Source organism: Pituophis catenifer, unplaced genomic scaffold (genome assembly GCF_029215685.1).
Source record: "Pituophis catenifer annectens isolate HBS135680 unplaced genomic scaffold, rPitCat1.0.hap2 SCAF_2, whole genome shotgun sequence".
Classification (NCBI taxonomy): domain Eukaryota; kingdom Metazoa; phylum Chordata; class Lepidosauria; order Squamata; family Colubridae; genus Pituophis; species Pituophis catenifer.
In genome coordinates, this window is record NW_027256882.1 from 113,195,560 (window position 1) to 113,219,398 (window position 23,839).

A 23,839-nucleotide genomic window follows, 5' to 3' on the forward strand; every position below is an offset into this window, starting at 1 on the left:
CCCGGAGGTCGGAGATCTTGCGTATTTCCGGGGGCAGTTCATTCCACAGGGCTGGGGCTCCCACAGAGAAGGCCCTCCCCCTTGGTGTCGCCAGCCGACATAACTTGGCTGATGGCACCCTGAGGAGACCCTCTCTGTGGGAGCGGACTGGTCGGTGGGAGGCTATTGGTGGCAGAAGACGGTCTCGAAGGTACCCGGGTCCTATGCCATGGAGCGCTTTAAAGATGGTAACCAACACCTTGAATCGCACCCGGAAGACCACTGGGAGCCAGTGCAGCTCGCGCAGGAGGGGTGTCACACGGGCACAACGGGTTGCGCCCATAACCACCCGCGCGGCCGCATTCTGGACCAGTTGGAGCCTCCGAGTGCTCTTCAAGGGGAGCCCCATGTAGAGAGCATTACAATAGTCCAGCCGGGAGGTGACAAGGGCATGAGTGACTGTGCGCAAGGCGTCCCGATCCAGAAAGGGCTGCAACTGGCGGATCAGGTGAACCTGATAAAAGGCCCCCCTGGCCACGGCCGTCATATGCTCTTCTAAAGACAGCCGTGCATCCAGGAGGACACCCAGATTGCGAGCCCTCTCTGTGGGGGGCAAAGATTCACCCCCAATAGTCAGCGATGGCACCTGCTGACTATATCGGGACGCCGGCAGCCACAGCCACTCGGTCTTGGACGGGTTGAGTCTGAGCCTGTTCCTCCCCATCCAGACCCGCACGGCCTCCAGGCAGCGAGACATCACAGCAAGGGCATCGTTGGGGTGGTCTGGGGTGGAAATGTACAGCTGAGTATCATCAGCGTACAGATGACACTTCACCCCAAAACCACGGATGATCTCACCCAGTGGCTTCACATAAATGTTGAACAGAAGGGGCGAGAGGACCGACCCTTGTGGCACTCCCCATGCGAGATGCCTCGAGGTCGACCTCTGCCCCCCTGCCAACACGAACTGCGAGCGGTCAGAGAGGAAGGAGGAGAACCACCGCAGAACGGTGCCCCCTATTCCTAACCCTCTTAACCGCCGCAGCATGATACCATGGTCGATGGTATCAAAAGCCGCTGAGAGATCTAATAGGACTAGGACAGAGGAGCAACCCCTGTCCCGAGCCCTCCAGAGATCATCCACCAACGCGACCAATGCAGTTTCTGTGCTGTGCCCCTGCCTGAAGCCCGACTGGCACGGGTCTAGATAGATAGCTTCATCCAGGTGCCCGGGCAGTTGTCGTGCCACCACACTCTCAACAACCTTCGCCACAAAACGAAGGTTGGAGACCGGACGGTAGTTAGCTAATTCAGCCGGGTCCAGGGAAGGCTTCTTGAGGAGGGGCCTCACCACCGCCTCTTTCAAGGCGGCGGGAAAGGCACCCTCACTCAGAGAAGCAGTTATAATCCCCTGGAGCCAGCCTCGTGTAACCTCCCGGGAGGCCAGTACCAACCAGGAGGGACACGGGTCCAATAAACATGTGGCGGCACTAATCCTACCCAGAACCCTGTCCACATCCTCGGGAGCCACAGGATCAAACTCCTCCCAGATAATATTCTCAAGGCCTGCTCCTGTCTCCTCCCCTGGACTCATCCAATCGGAGTCCAAGCCATCCCGAATCCGAGCGACTTTATCATGCAGGAATTGCACAAAATCCTCAGCGCGGCCTTGCAAGGGATCTTCCCGCACTCCCCCCCGGAGGAGGGAGTGGGTCACCCTAAACAGGGCGGCTGGGCGGTTCTCTGCAGATGCGATAAGAGCGGAGAAATGATTAGATTTCGCCGCTTTTATCGCCACTAGGTAGGTCTTGATATAAGACCTCACCTGTGTCCGGTCGGAATCGGATTGACTAGTCCTCCAAATGCTCTCTAGGCGTCTTTTCCGACGCTTCATCTCTCTCAGCTCCTCAGAGAACCAAGGAGCCAATTGAGATCGGCATCGGGTCAGAGGCCGCAAAGGCACGACGCGGTCCAAAGCTCCGGCGGCCGCACTCTCCCAGGCGGCCACCAGCTCTTCAGTCGAGTCGTGTGCCAGAGTCTCAGGAAACGGCCCAAGCTCCATCAGGAACCTTTCGGGGTCCATCAGGCGCCTGGGATGGAACCATTTGGTCGGTTCCGTCTCCCTGCGGCGGGGGAAAGCGGCAGGAAAGTCTAAGTGAAGGAGCGAATGATCTGTCCATGACAAGGGTTTGATGTCTAGATCCCCTCTACCAAGATCATTCAACCACTGACCAGAGACAAAAATCAGGTCCAGAGTGTGTCCCCCTATGTGAGTTGGGCCTTGAACTAACTGGGTCAGGTCCATGGCCGTCATGGAAGCCATGAACTCCCGAGCCGCCTCTGACGCCTCACCCGCAGACGGAAGGTTGAAATCCCCCATGACAATAAGTCTGGGGGTGTCAACCGCCACCCCGGCAATGACGTCGAGTAGCTCGGGCAGGGTCGCTGCCACGTGGCAGGGAGCCAGGTACGCAGTCAGCAAACCCATCTGCACCCCACGGCCCCACTTCACAAAGAGGGACTCACATCCGGCTATCTGAGGAACAGTGGTCTCCCTCGGACAAAGACTCTCCCTAATAATCACCGCCACTCCCCCACCCCTCCCCTGGGCCCTTGGCTGATGAAATGCACGGAAACCTGGTGGGCACATTTCAACGAGGGGGACCCCCCCCTCTTGGCCCAACCAGGTCTCCGTAATACCTGCCAGGTCCGCACCCCCCTCTAAAATAAGATCACAAATGAGGGGGGCTTTATTAACGACCGACCTGGCATTACACAACATCAGCCGCGGACCCTGGGCCTGAGATTCTGCACAACCCAGGACACGAGTCGCGCATTGGGGGCCGGGGTGCGTAATTACTTGTAGACAGCGTGTGCGCACCCCCAGCACATGATATGGCCCCCTGCGCCCGTCATACCTGCCCCTCCCACTCATTGTTTCAATTACACAGCCCTTCCTATCGTCCCCCTGCTCCCCGGTTAAATTTCCTTTCACGACCCCTCTGTTGCAGCCAATCGACCCATCACCCCGCTCAGTTGCTATCTGAACCCCCCCGGGTCCACTTTTACAACCCCCTCCCTTCCTCCCGGGTCCCCTTAAAATTTTGGTTAAAAATTTAGCTAAAAAACCCCTCAACCCCCTTCTCGCACCATGCCACCTCTCGGGGTTCCAAAGCCCGTCATTAAGTTAGGCCCTCGATAAAGTGGAGGGCCAAACCTGCGAGAGGGGGGAGTCTCGCAGTGCACATAGCTCTGCCGCCGAGTACATCAAATAAGATCAGAATGAGAAAGCAGTTTGGTAGGGTCCACAGTCCTAGGACAGAAGGTCTTTTTATAAGCAGCAACCTGGAATCCCCTGCTCTCTCACAGCAGCGGAAAGAGTTGGTTTATACAGTCAGCAGGAGAAAAGTTTTTCCCAGCCACCCTCTCACAGTGGCCGGCCAGATGTCCAAAAAGCAAGGAATTTGATGGTATCATCCCTTCTGATAGAAGATGGTTCAAACAGCCAACTTCTAGGCAGCATACTAAAAAGCAGAGAAATCACACTGCCAACAAAAGTGTGTGTCAAGGCTATGGTTTTCCCAGTTACAATTTATGGCTGTGAAAGTTGGACCATAAGGAAGGCTGAGCACCAAAGAATTGAGGCCTTTGAACTATGGTGCTGGAGAAGACTCCTGCAAGTCCCTTGGACTGCAAGGCAATCAAACCGGTCAGTCCTAGAGGAGATCAACCCTGACTGCTCTTTAGAAGGCCAGATCCTGAAGATGAAACTCAAATACTTTGGCCACCTAATGAGAAGAAAGGACTCACTGGAGAAGAGCCTAATGCTGGAAAAGATCAAGGGCAAAAGAAGAAGGGGACGACAGAGAATGAAGTGGCTGGATGGAGTCGCTGAAGCAGTAGGTGTGAGCTTAAATGGACTCCAGTGGATGGTAGACGACAGGAAGGCCTGGAGGAACTTTGTCCATGGGGTCACGATGGGTCGTACATGACTTTGCAACTAACAACAACAACCCCCCAAAAGAAACCCTACTCTATGATTCTATATTTTATTACTGATTTGATTTCCTCCAATGTTTATAGAAGTGAGAAACAACATTTATTTAAAAGACATGTGACCATTTTGGGTAATTTACCCAGGTTTGGGAAGTACTGATATAACGGTGCAACAAACATAAAATGAATAAAAAAATCAATTAAAATATGCCATTAAAGTCAGTTTATGCTAGTAGTCTTCTTATGCTAAAAAGAAAAAATAGCGGAGTATAGAACAATACACAAACTCTTTTGCTTAAATGAAAGCTAGCTACATACCTGTTGCATTGGACGAAGATAAATAATCCGGTTTCTTTCTGGAGGCATCCGAAGTATCTGATCTAGGACCTGATCCATATTTAATTTCTTGCACTGAGCATAATCAAAACGATTGACAATGGGTGCATTCTCTACTTTTAAGTGCTTAAGAACACGACATCTGGTGGCTAAAAGGGAAAAGCAACCAAGTAAACAATTATAGTTAAAATTAGTCATTTAATATTACAGCCATGGGAGACGAAATGAAGAAACTAATTTCAGATTGCCAATCTTTATGAAACAGTTTAGCATGGACGGTTAGCTTAATTTGCAAAAAGAATTGGTGGTGATGTTTCAAAGCATTCATGATACTATGACAAGGAATCACAGGGAGATAATGGACTTAATGAATAACATAAATGGGAAGTTAGAAAGTGCTCCACAAGGGATAATGAATAATGACCAAAAAACCCAAGAAATAGAGGAGACAATGGAGAGACCAGGGAAAAAGGCAGAACTAAATAAACAAATAAAACAAGAAGATAAGAAGGAGAAGATAATAAAAATTTATGAAGCAATTCAGGGAAAATATATGATAAAAGACCAAAAAATGATACTGGCTAAACAGAAAGATATCTTGGAAAAGAAAATGGAGAGTTGGGCAAATCCTCTGGAGGTTTGGCAGTGAAAGATAGGAGAGATGCAAAAAATATCTAAGCTAACCAGGAAAGAGGTAAACCAGGGGTTGGCAACCTGCGGCTCCGGAGCCACAAGTGGCTCTTTGGGCCCTCTGCTGCGGCTTCCTGTCCCATCACTGGTTCACCCCGCCCCCCTTATTTCTTTTTGGGACTCCAGCCTGAAGCGGTAGGAAGTGAAGGCTGCCTTACGTGCAAATGTGGCATGAAAGCAGGTACAGGGCAGCTTCGCTCCTGCACTCTCTTCCTCCCTCCTCCTCTTGTAACCCCCTGGCTGGCTGTGGCTGAGCTGGGAGTGTGTGCACATGTGGAGAGACCCTCCTTAAGCGAGCCGCTGCCCGCCCCGAGCGCGCCTTTCCTGAGTTTTGGCGCTCATTTGAGGAGGGGCTCCCCACCCGTGCGCAGCTCCCGGCTCAGCCACAGCTATCCCGGGCATCCTGAGAGGAGGAGGGGGAAGAGGGTTGCCGAAGAGTGCAGGAGCAAAGCTGCCCTGTATCTGCCTTCGCACCACATTTGCACATAAGGCAGTCTTTGCTTCCTGCCACTTCAGGCTGGAGTCTCCCTGTGCATGCAGTCACAGCCGACCAGGGAGTTATGAGAGGAGGGGGGGGGGGAGGACAGTCACCAGAAGGGAGGGGAGAGAGAAGGACACACACACACATACAGAGAGAGAGAGAGAGAGAGAGAGAGAGAGAGAGAGAGAGAGACATAGAGAGACACAGAGTGATACTTATAGAGGGGGTGAGAGAGGGGTGAGAGAGGGGTGAGAGGGAGAGGGAGAGATACAGAGGGAGAAAGACACAGAGGGGGGAGAAAGGGAGAGATAGGGAGAGAAAGACATAGAGAATAGTTTTGTGGCTGGGTAGGCGTGGCTAGGTGGTCATGTGACTGGGTGGGAGTGACATTGAGTTGGCCACGCCCATCCAGGTTTTGTGGCTCCTGGTGTGTTTTCTTTTTCTGTAGGAAACGGGTCCATGTGGCTCTTTGAGTGTTTAAGGTTGCCGACCCCTGAGGTAGACAAAGATGAAGACCCAAGGGAGGAATTTGGAAGGCAAGTCAAAAAACAAATAAGAATTGAAATATTAAAATGGACAAGAGATGACGGATAGAGGAAATGTTTTGTAACACAAGTTTGGCTTTATACTGGGACTAAGTACAGAGGCAGACACAAGAAACAGGGAAAATATTATTATGCACATTTTTAATATAATATATTAAAAGTAATAGCTAGACAAAAAGATTAGAGGTTGAAAGATGGTGATACTATGTACGTTTTAATGATAGTTATTGTTACTAGAATGGGGGACTAAAATGTTGAACAATTAAATAACGAAGGCTGATATTTTAATAAAAAATGTATAAGATTATTATTACAATTACGTAAGTATGATTTATTTATTTATTATTTATTTTTGTTGCATTTCTATGCCGCCCAACTCCCAAGGGATTTAAATAACAAATAATATTAATACTATCATTACTACCTGTATTCAAATGAATGACACTCAGATGCCTCACTGTTCATGTATTGATACTGAGGTATATTAAAAAAAGAAAAAAGAAACAAAATGTACATACCGTGAATGAACATCATTTTAGGGCAGTCTTTCAGCACCAGGTCTGTTATGCCGCAGTTAGTCAAGGTGATTCCAACAAGGTTTTTTGATTTTAGTGTCAAAACCTAGAGAATTTATTTTTAGAGTTAAAAACTATTACATGGACCACACCAAACCAATTAACCAGTCAAATTAATAATCGCCAGGACACCTAATGTTGGGTGACAAAATGTGGGCAGCACTGAAAATGGGGATCTATATCTGAAATTCTCTTTTCTTAGAAAATCTTTCTCCTTCTCTCCTGACATCTGCAACGTTCTTAACTGGAAAACACTGGCTACTCTGGCATATACTGAAGTGTAAATTGTACGCAATCAATTTAGCAAGAAAATATATTTAGAAAATACAAGTTTCAATCAACCTGGATGTGACTGAATGTCCATAATTCTGACCCAAAGTACTCACCTGGATGTGGTCATCCTCAATCACAGGATCACTGGTGCTTGTGGACTTGTCAGCTGTCCGTTTTCTCTTCACTGAATGTCGAGATTTTGGTTTGGCTGCTTCTGAGAAGGCAAAATAAAATAAATGATTGGTTACAGTTGTGACAGTTTTAAAATACTGAGAATAATGATGTATCTTGAAGATTTCCTTAAAAATTGTTAGATAGAATTAAGATTCCAAAATCAATTTCAGAATGGTGGGCAGTGGCCAGTCAATGTGACAAAATATTAAGACTTACTTCTTTTGGAATGTTTTTTTTTTTTTAAACATTTCAGTCTATCCCAAAATCAAATAAAAAAAAATGAAGAAACACCATTTTATGGTGTTAGAAAACCATAAAATGTGTTAAAATGAAACAAATAATAGGCTGAAGTTTTATCAAATTTCATTTAGTCTGTTGAGGAAGGCAGGAAATATGCATAGTATTTTCTATATATGACTTGCACAAATGGGATTAGATGTGCACTGTACAATTAAATAAAATGACATGATTCTAGGTGTAAGTTAGATAATGCAGACTTCTCGGGATTTAAGAAAGAGATTTAACTGTTTGTTATCTCACTTTATAAACAAAAGTAAAAGCCGAGATGTAGTACCATAGATATAATTCAAAGCAAAAATTCCCCAGAAATGCTGATGAAAAACTATGTATATGTGCATATAAATATATATATTCAACTCCTCAGAATTCAGCATTAGGATTTATGCTTCCTTTTGTTTAGTTCAGTTCATAATTTGGACCTCCACAGCTGAAGCATACATGTTATTTTATTGTCTGTATAATTGCAATGAAGCAATGGTGTGAGGATGACAATCACTGTGGTAGAAATCATTTGAGTTCCACATAAATAGAGGCATTTACAATTCCTACTGTCATTATAATTAAAATACAGTACCCTTAATTTGGAAAATGAATAATCACGTAAGAAAAATGAAACATGCAAGAATTACCGTTATTTCCCTGAGTATATATTTTAAATTGAAGAACTGACTATAGAATATGGTTAACAATATCTCTTTTGTGTGCTGACAGTATTTCTCAGTTCACCTTATTGGGAAGGTGTTCAACATTGCTAAAATTCTTAGGGAAAGTACAGTACAGGTTCTGTGGGAGTCATATTAAAGAGGTTAGAGAATATCATTGAAAGAACTATACTGATGAAAACAAGTATAGAACTACAATGCAATACCATAATAGGATTCCTATATGAAATCAACTCAAAAATGTCATTCCAAAGCAGCTTTCGTTCTTCCATTTCTATTCATATGCAGATCTGTTAATACAAGAATTGGGATAATAATTTTAAGACGGCATTTCTGCTATTATAATAATATATCACTTTTGTATTCTACACTTCTTTGGAGCTAGGGTGACAAAGCAAGACAATTTATACAAGACAGTAATTTACATAATGTAATCTTACCTGGCTGAGACACCAAAGGCACATGGGAAAGTTTACTTCTGGCTCTTGTTAAAGGCCTACGGGGATAATCTTCATTGTATTCCATTTCAAACTGTGCTTGCTGTAAAGTACTGCCCTCCTCATTAGCAGTCCCACAGACACCCTCATTAGTCCTCTCATCACTGGCTTCCCCTGAGGAATCAGTGTTTGCTAATGTTCTCAGAGAAAGTTCTGCTCCTCCCACAGATGGCCCATTTGTACCAGAGGCTCCACTGGTAGATGGACACTCATCATCAGAAGCACCATTAGTTCTCTTTTGCTGGCTCTGAGGCACATAGCAGGAACACCTGGAGCATAAAGAATTATCTTCATCATCCCGTTCACTGGAATCTTCATTCCTACAGAGACACTTCTCAGAATCCTCTGCAGCTATAGAAAGGGACTCAGTAGAGCTATCTGCTTTCCTGACATCTTCCAGGCTTTGAGAAGCAGCAGAGGACGAGCTTCCTGGAGGTCCAGTGTCCCCACCACAGCTTGGGTTACACTCTTTGTTTTTATTTTTTTCTGTGGTCACATCACTGGCTGCTTTCATATCTGCTTTAATCTGCTCACTGGTGACTTGACAGCCCTTTTCACAGCTGCTCTCCTCAGAAAGAAAAAGTTTCACCCGACTGGCACTACATCTTTTCCGCAGTGGAGCTTTGCCTTTACCACTCACTGCTGCAATATTGGAAAAGCAGAAGAGCAATATAAAGTAATGCAAAGCCTGCAACACAGACAATTACAGGACACAGGACACATAAATGTAAGTCTTAGGTTGACTAGAATAGAAAACTCAGGATAAAAAGCTATGTAGTGATAGGAATTAGATAGCAAAGGTCAGCAGGGGATAGCAGAGGCCAGCAGAGATAGGTGGTAGAGTGAGGGTGGTCAAAAAGATGGGCAGGCAGGGAGAGCTGAAGCACAGGCTGTTTGTCAGGTAGGAGAGGCATGAGGCCCTTGTGTAACGGCCATAGTTATCAAAACATTTTTTAAAAAATCAAATCATTTTAGATAGTGAGATTAATTGAAATTAACAAATGGGTTTTGGAACTCAAAGGCCATAAATTATTCTGTTGGAAACACTAAATTTCAGAGGTGAGAAAAGTAAAAGTTGTAATTTTTGTAGCTCAAAATGAGGACTTTTTGATGCTCTCAGAGCTTGGTTGTTTTCTTGCAGATGCTTTCTTGCAGATATCAATGCTAGTGATATTGATGTTATCTAGCTTGGGTAATGAAACGTCTGCAAGAAAACAACCAAGTTCTCACAGCACCAAGGACCCCTCATTGTAATATATTTCCCATCCAAACTCATGGGCCTCTGGAAATCCATCCCTGCATTTTAAAAACTTCCTGAAATTAGTTAAGTATTCACAGTCATTTTGCCTCCCCATAAACCCATTTAAAGTTTAAATGTTAAGTCATTTGTAAATTTAGTAAATATTGTGAAGGTTTGAAATGCCTAGAAACAACTAAAATTACCTAATTCACCATCCTTTTCTAGAACTATTATACCATATTTTTCAGACTATAAGATGCACCTAAATTTAGAAGAGGAAAACAACAACAAAAAGTTTTTGGCCTACCTTTTTTCGGGCCTTTTCTCGGGCCTTTTCCAGTCTTTTTTTGGCCTGTTTCCGGGGCTTTTTTGCCCCATTTTCGGGACTTTTTTCAGCCCCTTTTTGGGGCTTCTTTTTTTTTTTTTTTTTGGCCAGTTTTTGAGGCTTTTTTCCAGCCTGTTTTTTTTAGGCTTTTTGGGACCATTTTTGAGGCTTTTTTCGGCCAGTTTTCCGAGCTTTTTTTGTTGTTGTTTTTTTCAAAAAAAAAAAGGGCCGAAAAAAGCCTCAAAAACAAGACGAAAAAAGCCTTAAAACGGCGAAAAAAGCCTCGAAAATGGGCCAAAAAAGGCCTGAAAACAGGGCATGCAGAGGTCAAAAAATGGCTGGGGAGTGGGCGGGGCTTCGGCAATATTCGGTCTATAAGACATACAGACATTTTCACCCATTTTGGAAGACAAAAAAGTGTGCCTTATAGTCCGAAAAATATGGTAGTTTATACAACAAAAATGCTAAGGTATGTGTTATTTCAAAAATATATATATATATATCAGGAAAACAAATATACTTGACATAAATATAAGTAATATCAAGCAATTGTAGATCTGTCAGATTATCATTCTGAAACAAATTTGAACATATCGAGCATTTTACAAATTACTGTAAAAGGCTTAGTTCAGATTATTGCAAATGAAACTGTATAAATTCTGAAACACGCACATTCCCTTAACCTCATTAAAACCCAAGAGGAGAGAGAAAACGGCCACATTAAATCAAAGTGTCTTCCTTTGTATGAACTTAAGAGAATTTATAGTATGATTTGATCCCTCAAACTTCAGTTTAATATCTTGCCTTATTGATTTAAAATTCCAAGATCTAGTTAAACTCAAAATACAATCCATGACTGGATTTAATTCTAAACTCCTTTTAAAACAAAGTAGACATCTATAATCTGCTGGGTCATCATTTCAGAGACATTTCCTTATCTAACCAGAGAAACAGAATGACCTTAGGAAGGTAAAAAAGCAGTGGGAACAAAAACAATTTTCAACTTCCTGTTGGCTTGCCCATTGATTTTCTTTGTACAAATTGGCAGGGGGTGTTGGAAAGATGTAACCACAGCAGTATGGCCACACAGCAACACTGAAGCAGCCACAATTCATGAGCCCTGGATTTTGGATGTTTTCAAATCAGCCCATTTGAAGTATGATGATTCAAAAATTGGTGCCCTATAATGCATGATTTGCCCAAATTAATGGTTACAACTAATCAAACAGAAGAGTTTCAGCAGTGCATAGACTGTACTCCAATAATAATTCTGAAAGGAATCTTTATTGAACAAGGCTACTGCCTTAAGGTGATCAAAGCTGTATGTATAGACTGTTTCTACAATAAATGTGAACATCTTATTAAAATAGGATTTGAAAAGCTATACTATTTACTATTTATTAATCAAAGATATGCAACTGCTCTTCTCACCAAAAGTGATTTGGGCAACACACAATTAGATAAAAACCTCAAAACCTCAGATATTAGAAGACTACTATCATGTCTTCTCCAACCCTGCTCTTCATTAGACTAGATATAACCAGTTTCCATAACCATTCATTGTATATTTTTGCTTCCCCTAATCATCTTTGTTCTTCTTCTCTGTACTCCCAGAATCTCAACATCTTTTCTGTATCGTGGTGACCAAAACTGGATGCAATATTCCAAGTGTGGTCTTACTAGTGCACTATAAACCAGTACTAACACTTCACATAATCCTATCCCTCTGTTGATGCAGCCTAGGACTGCACTGGCTTTCTTTGGCAACTTCAGCACATTGTTGGCTCATACTTAAGTGATTGTCCACTAAGATTCTGAGATGCCTCTCATAGTTATTGTTGAGCCAGGTGCTATCTATTCTATACTGGTGCATTTGGTTTTCCAAATGTTTTGGTATTTAAAAATTTCTCTTCTCAATAGAATTTGAAGCGCTATGCAGACCCATTTTGTAACACAGAAACTATTTTTCTACATACCCAAGGAAATTAAAACTCTCACCTAAGGGCTCCTGGATTTCCACTGGATCTCTAACTCTTTCGTCTCCATCTGAATAACTTTGTGCAATGCTGTTTGTGATACAGGATCTTGAGCTTGCCATGTTTTCATCTTCATCTTCACTGTCAGAATCATGGACTGTAATGGGTGCTAGGTTTACACTAGGCTGAAGACCACTAGGTCCTGAAAAAGACGAGATTATCAACAATCAATTATTCATGTTCCTTAAGTCATGACTCACCTTGATTGAGCATGTCTCACCTTGATTCAAACATGTGTATAAACTAACTGGGATTTGTATTATGGTTTGGAATACCTACCCAGAGGAGTTTCTGCAGTCCATATATCTCTTTTTCTCTTCTTCAAGTTCCCTTCAAATACCACAGAGAGTAATAAAAACAAGTGTGTACTCTGTTTTGTATCAAGCTGGAATGCTTCACAACCCTCCTTTAGACATTCACCTGAACATACTGAAGTCTTAAAGAAAAGCAGATTCACTACTGCTTCCAAACATTCAGGTGGGAGGTCTGAAGGGAGCTATGTGCATGTTCATATGAATGCAAACACAACTACTGGTGTGACTATGTTCCTTGCTTTCTTCAGGCCCTGATGATATTCAGAGCTGAATATACAAGGGTAGTAATCCTTCAGACCTCCCCTGTGGCGGCCAGAGAGAGGTCGCATTGCATATATGACTCCAATCTCTATCTAGTCTGAGTCCTTCATAGGATTAGGCAAATTAGATTTTGTTTTTTGATGTTCTTCAAATCTTCTAGTTCCTTCCTGCCACAATCAATTAGTACCATACAATACAAATAGATTAATCCAGTTGTATATTTGTAAAATGATAAAAATGTATACTGTTGCATAAATATAGCAAAAAAGAGAGAAAAATGAAAGGTATCAGATATCGTAATGACAACCAGCGATTACTAAAAGCCTTCTTGTTGGTTGGAAGTAATGTTTTCTTGGCCAGGAAACTATATTTCTAAGATATCTCTGCACAACACCAATCCTCAAGGAAAAGGATACATAATAGTATCTCATTGAATAGCAAAGTAGCAAGAAAAGTGTTTTGGCAGTCAGAACAAGGTTAATGTGGTATACCAGGCAGCAGTGCAAGCTTGAAATAAAAAGTTCTTACCTTGCTAGAACTATTAACTTATTATATATGTATAATGCAATATAATATAAATAAATAAACAAGCTTATGTTTTAGCAATGAATCTCAACTTCCACATCAGCAATATAGAAAAATCTATGCAGTTGTTAGAAGTCGAAAATGACTTGATGTGACTTAATCAATTCAGTGAATCAATGGTCTATTTCCATAGTAACGTAACAATTGCTGTACAGAAAAATTTTGTACAGAAAATCAAATTTCCGTACAGAAAATTGATTTAATATTTGAAAGCAACTAATGTCAATATCAGATGTTTAACTTCAAACTATGCCACTTTAAACTGTTACCATTTATTCTAACAGTAATAGTATCTTGGTGAACCTTAACAGCAATAAACTGATTTGCATGCAGCCAGTGAAAGAAGTAAATAAGAAAAGGATGTTGACATGAAAATTACCTGCTTGTTCTTCATCGATTTCCATGGGAAGAAGTGCTTGATTAGTTGCAATTGCTTCACTGTGGCTCTCTACCAAGGCCACTCCATCTTCCTGTGCCACCTCCTCTATCTCATTCAGTGCTGTAAAAACAAATAAGAATGATCCAGATAAAAACAAGAAAACTCTATCCATGACCTGTTCGTGTAGGAAATCTTCCAAGTGGAACAGCATCACTCTTAGCCTGGAAATAACTAATGGACCATTTTTAAATTTTAAATTTTGATGGAGGCTTTCCATGTTGTACTGTACAACGTAAACTGAGAGGGAAAATGTAGTTTCCAAACTAAGAGATAAGAATGCTTACAATAAAAAGATCATAATTCTACAAACTGTACAGTAACTTTAATGTACAGAATTGCAATATACTCTTTCCATCTTTGTTCTAGTTTCTTTAAATTGGTTTCTATCTGTGCATTGGCATTCTTTAGCATACTAGTCCAAACAGGAACTCCTTCAAGTTTGGAAAATGCTTTCCCCCCTCCTTATTTTTCTCTTTGTTCCTATCTTCAATCACTTTATAAATGTTATAATATGAAAAGGGCTGTCAGTTTGGTCAGTGGTTAAAGCACTATAAATCAGAAAACTGTGATCAATGGGCCAGTCACTTTCTCATAAAAAAAGGTAATGGCAAATCACTTCTGAAAATATTGCCAAGAAAACTTGGCAGGTTAACACTGCCCTGAAGGAACACGTGCACAGCACACACAAATATTGAAATATTCTGCAAAGCTAACATTTCAGTAGCAGTTCAGAATGGCAGCTGATAGTAACAGATGCCAACTAAATGCATGTTATGTAAATGGTGGCTTATTATAGCTCAATAAGCACACTTGTATAGCAAAAGAGAAATAAATTCTTTATAGGACACGTTGGGATTTATATATACAACACACACAAGGATGAACATAGATACATTGTACAGGCTTAAGTATAGCATGAAAACCAATTTGGTGCAGGAGTTAGGGCATCAGAGTCGAAACTGGGAGATGTGAATTCCAGTCCTGCTGAAGAATAAAACTAACCGGGTAATCATGCCAGCTAGTCACTTTCTTTTGACCTAGGAAGGAGGCAATGGCAAACCATTGTTGAAAAACCTTGCCAAGAAAACTGTAGGGACTTATCCAGGCAGTCTCTGAAAATTGGGCATGACCGAATGGAGAAAAAAGGCAGAGCATAAAAAATTAGTTTAGTAATAGGAATTAAGTTAAAAGTGAAGAAAAGGAAAGATGTGAAACTTCTCTGGAAGGAGAGGACGATACTTTTCTCCTTGTTTGTGGCCTGTATACCATATATAGACACTCAATCGCATTATTAAAAAATTATTAAAAATTATTAATAAAACTTACCATCTGCTGCATTCTGCTGTTCCTCCATCTGTTCCTCCTGTCGCAATTCATTCTCTTCATTTTGATCATTTGCTTGCTGGTGGTTATTATGGTGAATATTGGCATTATTGTTCTGGTGATTATTATTGTTGTCGTTTTCATTGTTGGAGTTCTGGTTGCTCACCAAAGCAGAGGAAACTCCAATTCCTGTACCTGCACTCAGACCTACACGAGCACATCCCTGAAATACATTAAAGGATTACTGACAGGACAGAATTAATCAAAGATCACAAGATTACAGAAAACTGACATTTGAACACAAAGTGACTGTTTCTGACCCTTCATAGATACTTCAGTGCTCTTCTTCAGAGAAGACTGAATACTTCTGAAATGGCAGTAAACCCTTCTTGATGATAGGCTGTATAAACACTGCTCTTTTATCTTTGTAAGTTATTGGCTTAATATGAGGATAAATAATACTTTTTCGTATTAAGAAAAGTGCCAAAGCAGCTTCTTTGAAGTTTCTTTGCCAAGTTACTCCGCAAAGCACAAACGTTTCCTCCTCATGCTAGATAGAAAAGCCTGAGTATTGTAACCTGACCTGGCTCTGCTGACAATGAAGCTATTTCGTCCAGTATTGGTTCACAACATGTGGCCCACTCCTTCCCAGCCTGAGTTTTGCAGATCTTCAGAAGGTAAGTGAGGGGTTCTAAGGGCCCTTGAAGAGGACTATCTGGTGTGTCCAATGCCTTTAGGGACCTGGAAGTGCAGGAAATTTGTGTTTGTATATGTGTGGGAAATTGATAGATGGGCGTTCTAAGGCACCTCGCAAAAATAAGAATTTTACAGAACCCACTCAAGTCATTCTTCATTCTGTAGAATTCTTAACTTTGAAACAGGGTGGTATATAGCTTTATTTTGGGGGGGGGGGGTTGCTGTAACTCTGAACAGTCATTAAATGATCTGTCATACCTCGAGGATTACCTGTATTTTTATAATTGGCCTCTTGCTTCATACTTCTATTGTAACTTGCAATAGTGAACTAGTTTTCAACACTTTATGTTTTATCATTATGCAGAATTAATCTGACTTGAGATGTGGAGTGCACACAAGTCCTGTTCCCAGATTCTGACCATCCTTGCTGCTTTGAAGATTTTCTTTCAAATTACCATTTCTATTGCATGAAAAACTACCAAAAAACAGGATGCAGGAAAACACAGGAAAATTACGATGAAGCTTATGGAAGGCTCATGTTTTCAACTCAGGCTTACCCTTTGTGTGAGCAGATGATTACCTGCATAGGATTTTAATTCCATACATTAACCAGATGAAATGTTATCTATTTAAAAGCACTCAGTAGAAGCTTAATATAGTGGGTTTGGTGCACACTTCAAAACTTATTATTTTTTTATGATTACCTTGGGTGGTTCCCGAAACATCTGGTCCAGAGAGATAAACTCCAGGCTTGGTAGTAATTCAATAAACTGACTAAAAGAGTCTAGTTTTATTGCATGGCATCTCACCAGAGTGAGATCAAAAAGCCGAGTCCATCTTGAATGATCTACAGAAAAAACAAATGGGCTTATCACATTTTCCTAAATGCCCTTTCCAAGTTTGAATAAATAATTACTCCTCTTTGACCACATCAATTTGGGTTTCCTTCTTCACTGCTATCAAAGAGGATTCCCAGTTATTCTAATTAATCTATTTTTCTGAAAGCCTCCATTTTCACAGGTGGCTAGTTACACAGAATAATAAATATTATTAAGACTAAAAAAAACCCTCACCCCTCTCAAACTTAAAATATATTCCCTTTGTTACAGTACAGGTGAAACACAGAAAAATAACAAATCAAACATCTTGGAAACTAATACTAATTATTTCAGAAGCTTAGAGTGGGAGCATTGAAAATGAAGATTTTTTTGTGACTGATCACAATGAGTGTACAATCTATAGGTTTCAATGAAATAATTCCTTCCATTAGCACAGCTTTCATTTCATAAATAGAAGTTTCCTCTCTTTATGAATTTAATGTTCAAATAATGCATTTAACACCCTCTTAGCTTTGTAATCAGGGGTTCATGGTCCAGGCAGGTTTATATAGTAACTTTCCATAAAATGAGTTGACATACTTTATTAAAATATATTTTATATGAGACTATTCTTGAGTGCTTTTGAAACTACAACTAATATTTAGGAACTAGAGTGCTCAATAACACTCTTCTTGGTTTACATATGCACTGAATACCAATTAAATACTGAGTTACACTCAGTATATTATTAGTTTATAATCCCCTAAATAATCTAAGACCAAATTATTTGAGGAGCTGCCACTTTCAATACTTCCACCTAAGCTTACTTGCTCTTTATGTTCTGTGGAAGATCCCTTTCTTATGATTACAATAGGTCTACAGATAGCTGAAGATAATTTAGTGTAAAAGAGTTTTTTAAAAAAACTATGGAACCATTATGAGGACTGTGTGGAACTACTTCTCTGATATTTTAAAAAATATTTGCTTATGTATTTTACAATATATATCCAATATAAAATGACAATGACCTCATACAAATAATAATTACATTAGTATTCATTACTACTACTATGGTTCATTTGCTCTTCCCCCTAATAGTTGATTTTATGGTTTTAATTTTTGACTTATTTATCATATTGCATTGTTCCATTTTTGTTATTTGTATCATAAGCCAACAATGCTAATGTTCTGACAGTATTCATCATTCAGTAAAAAATGGAACAGCAGTGCTTCCTTTCAGAACTATACAAATTAAAATAAAGTGATATTTTTAGATCAGTCATATAGGCTGACATGATGAAAACATACAGACCTCAAACTTGTCATATACACAACAAAAACAATTATTAAAAATAATCCATTTATTTAAGAAGAGGATATATGAAATATATTGAGGGATTTTAGAAGATGTTAGTGAGTACAATACCTGTGATCCAGCTACTTGGATTATGTAAATGAGGACAGTTGTATATGACAAGATATTTAATTGAAGAGAAGACTTCATTTACTGCTTTCATTCCTATATCTGTGATAATGCCTGGATTTTCAACCACATCAGCTAATCCATATTTCACCAGATCTGCATTGATCATTTTACCTAGATACAGAGAAAGGAAAAAAGAGCCATTTTTTTTTTCTATGACTTTATATGGCAATGCAGTCTGAATACTGGCCACAGCTATATTAACTATTCATCCCTTGGTCTTAGAAAAATATAATAGCAAAACAAAAAAACAACAACAACATATTTTCTAATAGTCACAAACTTAAGGACTGATCTGTAAGAGCTAACTTAACAAACTGTGCTAAGGTTAAATTCTACCGAGCCCCTACTTTATTTCTGTTTTAAAAGACACTCAACAACAATCAAGTTTGGCATAATTAATTATTCTATTAATGTTAAAGACTATGACAGAATGGGCTGCAAAGTTGAGATATACAAAATCAGTAAGATGAAACATCAATATCCCATTACAGATACAGATACAAAGTTTCTGTGAAAAAACCTTTAGCAAATTTGTTATTTCCTTACTCTCCTGGCATACACAAAGGAATAGAGCTATGTCCACAGGCCTGCATAATGTATAGCCTGCAAGCCACACATTTTCAAAAAGTAATTAGCTGACTGCTACCAAATGTTACCGCCTATAGGATCTACAGCTTCCAGCTAGTTTTTACATCCATGTCCATCTCAAAAGGCACAACAGTACCTCTAGATTTCATGGACACTGCCAGCTTTGCGGCTGCCATTTTGCTGTTAGCTGTCAAAGAGCTAACTGGCCCACTAGTTATTCCTTTGTGATCCATGTTTATTTTTAAGAAATCAATCTGGTTGTTGGTCCTTTGCAAATTGTGCAGGCCTGCTTTACCATATGTTATTGCTAAAAAGACCCACCAGTATAAACTTTGGTTATTCCCTTTGCAAACGCTTGATTAAACCTTCAGGAAATGAGAACTTCCAATATTTTTTTTGTAATAAGACCTATGCACATTATCTCATTCTATGGTCTCATCAGATCAAGGTTTAATTCCCAAAAGAGAAATTCCCAATGATGTACAGAGAATTTTCTGCAGCTAATCTCAAGAAATGAAATGCTGTCCAGGCCATGTATACATACTATTATAATCAAGATTCCTTCTCTAAGTCCCAAGCAAGTTTGATGAGCAACCAAGACTTTACGGTTGCCTCTAGATTACACAAGAACGTATCTTAACATTTGTACTCCTTTTAGGCAAATAATAAAATCCAGATCTACCCTAGCTGCTGATAGATAACCAACAGAAAGAGTGAAGGATTTCATACACTGTAACAAAAACTCATCAACGTATCCAAGATGTAGTGTTTCAAACTGGGGAAATTCCAATTCTGCCATTTTTAGAGCAGAGAATACTCCATCTTTGGTTAGGGAAGGCTGAATTCGTACTTCATGCAACCTGAAATAAATGAAAACCAAAGAAAGAAGTAAATGTTAACATGAGTCCATTGATATTAGAACCTTGATCAAAGCAAAGCAACAACAGAACACTTTTATTACATCAGTATTATTTCTTGGTAACATCTATTATGATATATATTACATGAATTAAGTAAATAGAAAACAAACCATGGCAAAAAAGCAATACACCGTATTTAAGAAAGCATAAACAAAACCGCATGAATGGTAATTGGTAAATGGCAATGGTAAACAGAATAATAATTATGGTAATGATTGAAGCCTAGGAAACAGCCTCTTCTCAGTCAACAGAAGTGCTGATTTACTCACCAGCTTATCAGGTACCTAAGAGCTGGCAGTACAAGGAAACAACAGCCAACAACTTTCCGTATTTTTTGGAGTATAAGACACACTCCCCCCCCCAAAAAAAGTGGGTGGAAATATCTGTATGTCTTATACAGAGAATGTTGCCAAAATCCCACCCACCTGCCAGCCCCCACCCACCAGCCATTTTTGGCCTCAATGCGTCACGTTTTCGGCCTCCGCATGCCCCATTTAAGGCCCGTTCCAGACTGCGGGGATTACCATAGTCCATCGTTACCGATTGCTGCCTCTGCGTGTCACATCTTTGGCCTCTGCGCATCACGGTTTCGGCTGGTTCTAGGTGGTGGGGATTGGCGGTGATCCCCGCTGCCTGGAACGGGCCTTAAGTGGAACACGCGGAGGCCGAAAACGCGACACGCGGAGGCCAAAAATGCAACACGCAGAGGTGCTGATGGGTTGTGGCGATCCCTGCAGCCTGGAACAGCCGATTGGCGGTATTCCAGGAGGCTGATCCAACCGCCAATCAGCTGCTGAATCAGGCTGTGATAATGTGCTGGAGTTGACCAGGCTGTTTGCTGTTAGGACGCTAGCCAGAGGAATAACGAAGGATGCTGGTAAGCAGAGGCAGAATTTTTTTTGTTTTGTTTTCCTCTCCAAAAACTAATGTGTGTCTTATACTCTGGAGAGTCTCATACTCCGAAAAATATGGTAATTACCTTCGTGCAGCAGTTATGATGAGGTAGCCAAGATCAACTTCCAAAGCATTCTTGCAAGCTCCTAAAACTATAGTGTGCAAATTTCTGAAGCCCCCTGAAAATCCAAAAAAATAAAAAAGTAATAATTTTCATTGTGTTTCAGGAGCAATAATCATAGAAGAAATGTTGGAAGCAAAATTGAAAACCCAAACTTTTCATTTCTTCTTTAAATGAAGTAAAATACTTCATTTAAATATACTATAGTATATGACTACTATTAGTTAACAGATAATAATCTCAGTACTGGAAAAGATGTGGCTTTGGAATATATGAAACACTTGGAATTATTCCTGAAAAAATAAATTCAACAGTCAAATATTGACAAATACATACTTTTTTCCCCTGTATGTCAAACAATATCAGTACACATCCTTCACTGCAATATCTGCATACCAGTCTGAAACTTTTTTTCTAATATATTGAACAATTTTTCTAACATTGATTCACACTCCAGGATCACAGGGTTAGTCCAAAGCGAAATCATACCCCTAGATTAAAGAGAATAAAGAACATGCACACTAAGAAAACCTTGGGGGTGGGGGGACTTATTTCTACTGTTGTCCTCCATAACCTCTTCAGTCCCCACAGCTGCACTATTCTCCAACAACATAAATACGATATGTTGCTTTATTGTTAGCCAACTTTCTCTATTTCAACAGTTTGCAAGTTCAGGAACTGCAGCCAAATTCGAACCTCTCACAAACACATGTTCACCAAGAGAACATTTTATCCATTGAGAAGCCCAAGGGGAAGTATTAACTCCTTAAATTTCAAATATAAGAATTCTCTATAGTCAGATGTACCTAGTATTTTTTTATACTAAAAGCAACCCATATCTGAAGATCTGAAGATATTAGCAATATTAATTTTTATAAAGGAAAAGATGAAGAAATCATGGAAAGTAAGAATTGTTCTTAATTCCAAAGAATTTACATACCAGATCTCCAACTGTCTTCTACAACATGCTGAATAAGACCTCCAAGAAAAGGAACTCGAACCAATTCCAGATGTTCCAAATTTCGAGCAGAAGCTAAGCCAGTGACCAGGGGAACATACTTCAATGAGTTTGTGGGTCCTATAGAAGAAAGAAAAATTGTAATTCACGTTCAGAGGCAGCTAAACAGAAGCAGAGAAATGTTAGCATATACTTTCTCTTTTAATAGGATTTCAAGCATTTCCATTTATGTGACAAAACTGTTACTTTCTCAGTAAAGAATGTAAAAGCAGAAAATGTATAGATACAAAAATAGTTTGCCTACATTCCTGTAATTCTGCAAAGTTATGGTAGATTATTTTTGATATATGGGATAAAATTTCCCCGTTTTACCTCCAAATGATGTAACTAAATCTTGTGTCATACAGGAGAAGGCAGCTGACACAACTTATCAGAAAAAAATTACTTCAAACTGTTCACAGTTTTCAAACTGTGAACAAGGAACAGCAATTTTAACAACTGAATCAGTATTAATCAGATTTGGAGCATATTGACATTACATACTAATAATTAATAATCCATTTCTTTACAAATGCTTGAAATGTTTAAGAAATTGTAATATTTTAACCTACATAATGTTTGAAACAGCAAGACGGCTTTTACCTGCACAATTTCTCATGACAAAAGTGCGTAAGCTGATGCAAAGGAAATCCTTAAAAGGTTGTGGTTTGGTGAGCCTCACCCACTTCAGGTATAGATGCCTCAGCATTGGAATACAAGGAATGTCAGGGACATTAACTCCTAAAAAAATACACAGAGCAGCAAGCTATGGTCAAAACCAGACATTTCACAGAGAAACACTGCAAATATAAATGGTTTGATTTGTCAGTCAACAGGTAGTTCACAACTTACAACTGGTAACGGAACTTCAGTCATCGTATCACCAGATTCAATTTTTATGACTATTTTTACCATGGTCATTAAGGAAACCACATGGTTGTTAAGTGAATCAGACTTCCCAATTTACTTTTGCTTGTCGGAAGCAGGCTGACAAGGTTGCAAATTGCAATCATGTGACTACAACGTGCTGCAACCTTCATAAATGTGAGCTTGTTGCCAAGTATCTGAATTGTGATCATATCACCGTGAAGGCAATGTGACAGTCATAACTTCAAGGATTGGCTGTAAGTGACTTTTTTCATCATAACTTTGAACTGTTGTTAAATGAGCTATTGTAAGTTTTGGACTACCTGTAGTATTAATCTAGTAATACAATGTTGATAGTGAGCATGTACTTTACAATGTTGAAAAAAATCTGTTTTATCTATTAATATGAATAGCAACCATTCTACTATTGAGAAAAATAACAAATCTATTCACAATATGTTCTGATTTCATAGCTTTTCAAAATGCTTAGCTTAATATCAAAAATACGTAATTCTTACCTACTAAGTGCAAAGTCTGAATTTTAGCTCCTATTGGTATTTTCAATTTATTTTCAGGTGGAATTGGGAAGGCACCATTACGATTACGAAACTTCCCTAGGATGTGAACCTGGGGCATGTATGTCCAAATGGCTTCTACTAGTTCCAAATGGGAAGTCTCAACACCCTAAGTAGTATGGGAAAAAATCCAGAATAAACAGTCAAGCATCATCATAGCAAAAACAGTATTTATCTTATTTGTATTACCTGAATATTGCCAACTTATGAATAATTCTATATTAGTATTTATTAAGCCAAGTACACTGATAATTATTTGTTGTACATTAGTTGCATATAATATATGAATTAAAAATAGCAGATCTAAATCTCTTTGCTAAAATTTATAGCCTGCCTTTCTAAGAACCCATAGCATAGCAACCAATAAAATTATCATTTAAGTATCCATAAAACAACTCTTCAGACTGTTATATAAAACTATATCCTCCAGGACTATTTTAATAAACCACATGTTGATACATCATAGCTAGTTACATTAAAGTTGTCAATTTTTGCAACTCCATTGCCAAATTATTTTTCCTCACTCTGCAACTAAACTATACACAAAGCCAACATAATCAGTGTATATATCATGTGATTTTATGTAATACACTGTTCTTTCTATGCTATGTTTCATTCATAGATTGCTGACTTCTTATAATAACAGATTGCATTTTAAACTTCCAGATTTAATTGAAACAGAAAACTGCATGTGAGATTTTAATTACAGTTGCTTCAGACGCGATAATGAAATCCAGATTCAAGGGCATAAATTTGATCCATAAAATGCAAACCCATCTGTCCTTCCAAATTGTCTCCAATATCTTCTATATTTGTCCCCCTAATTCTTATCCAAAATGACAGCTG

The 23,839-nt window shown here is 39.8% G+C and overlaps 1 protein-coding gene across 1 annotated transcript in view; it reads right to left on the reverse strand.

The window, feature by feature from the left end:
- The window catches only part of FBXO38 (F-box protein 38), a 36,630-nt gene that overhangs the window by 8,345 nt on the left and 4,446 nt on the right, over window positions 1-23,839 (reverse strand). The window contains exons 5-18 of the mRNA XM_070937371.1: window positions 22,937-23,102; window positions 22,155-22,292; window positions 21,495-21,632; window positions 20,519-20,612; window positions 19,349-19,479; window positions 17,972-18,142; window positions 16,432-16,574; window positions 15,035-15,254; window positions 13,649-13,768; window positions 12,072-12,251; window positions 8,452-9,150; window positions 6,989-7,089; window positions 6,546-6,648; window positions 4,294-4,460 (exon numbers count right to left, since the gene is read on the reverse strand). Coding sequence (XP_070793472.1) covers window positions 4,294-4,460; window positions 6,546-6,648; window positions 6,989-7,089; window positions 8,452-9,150; window positions 12,072-12,251; window positions 13,649-13,768; window positions 15,035-15,254; window positions 16,432-16,574; window positions 17,972-18,142; window positions 19,349-19,479; window positions 20,519-20,612; window positions 21,495-21,632; window positions 22,155-22,292; window positions 22,937-23,102 — 2,571 coding nt within the window. The remainder of the gene's footprint in view (window positions 1-4,293; window positions 4,461-6,545; window positions 6,649-6,988; window positions 7,090-8,451; window positions 9,151-12,071; window positions 12,252-13,648; window positions 13,769-15,034; window positions 15,255-16,431; window positions 16,575-17,971; window positions 18,143-19,348; window positions 19,480-20,518; window positions 20,613-21,494; window positions 21,633-22,154; window positions 22,293-22,936; window positions 23,103-23,839) is intronic.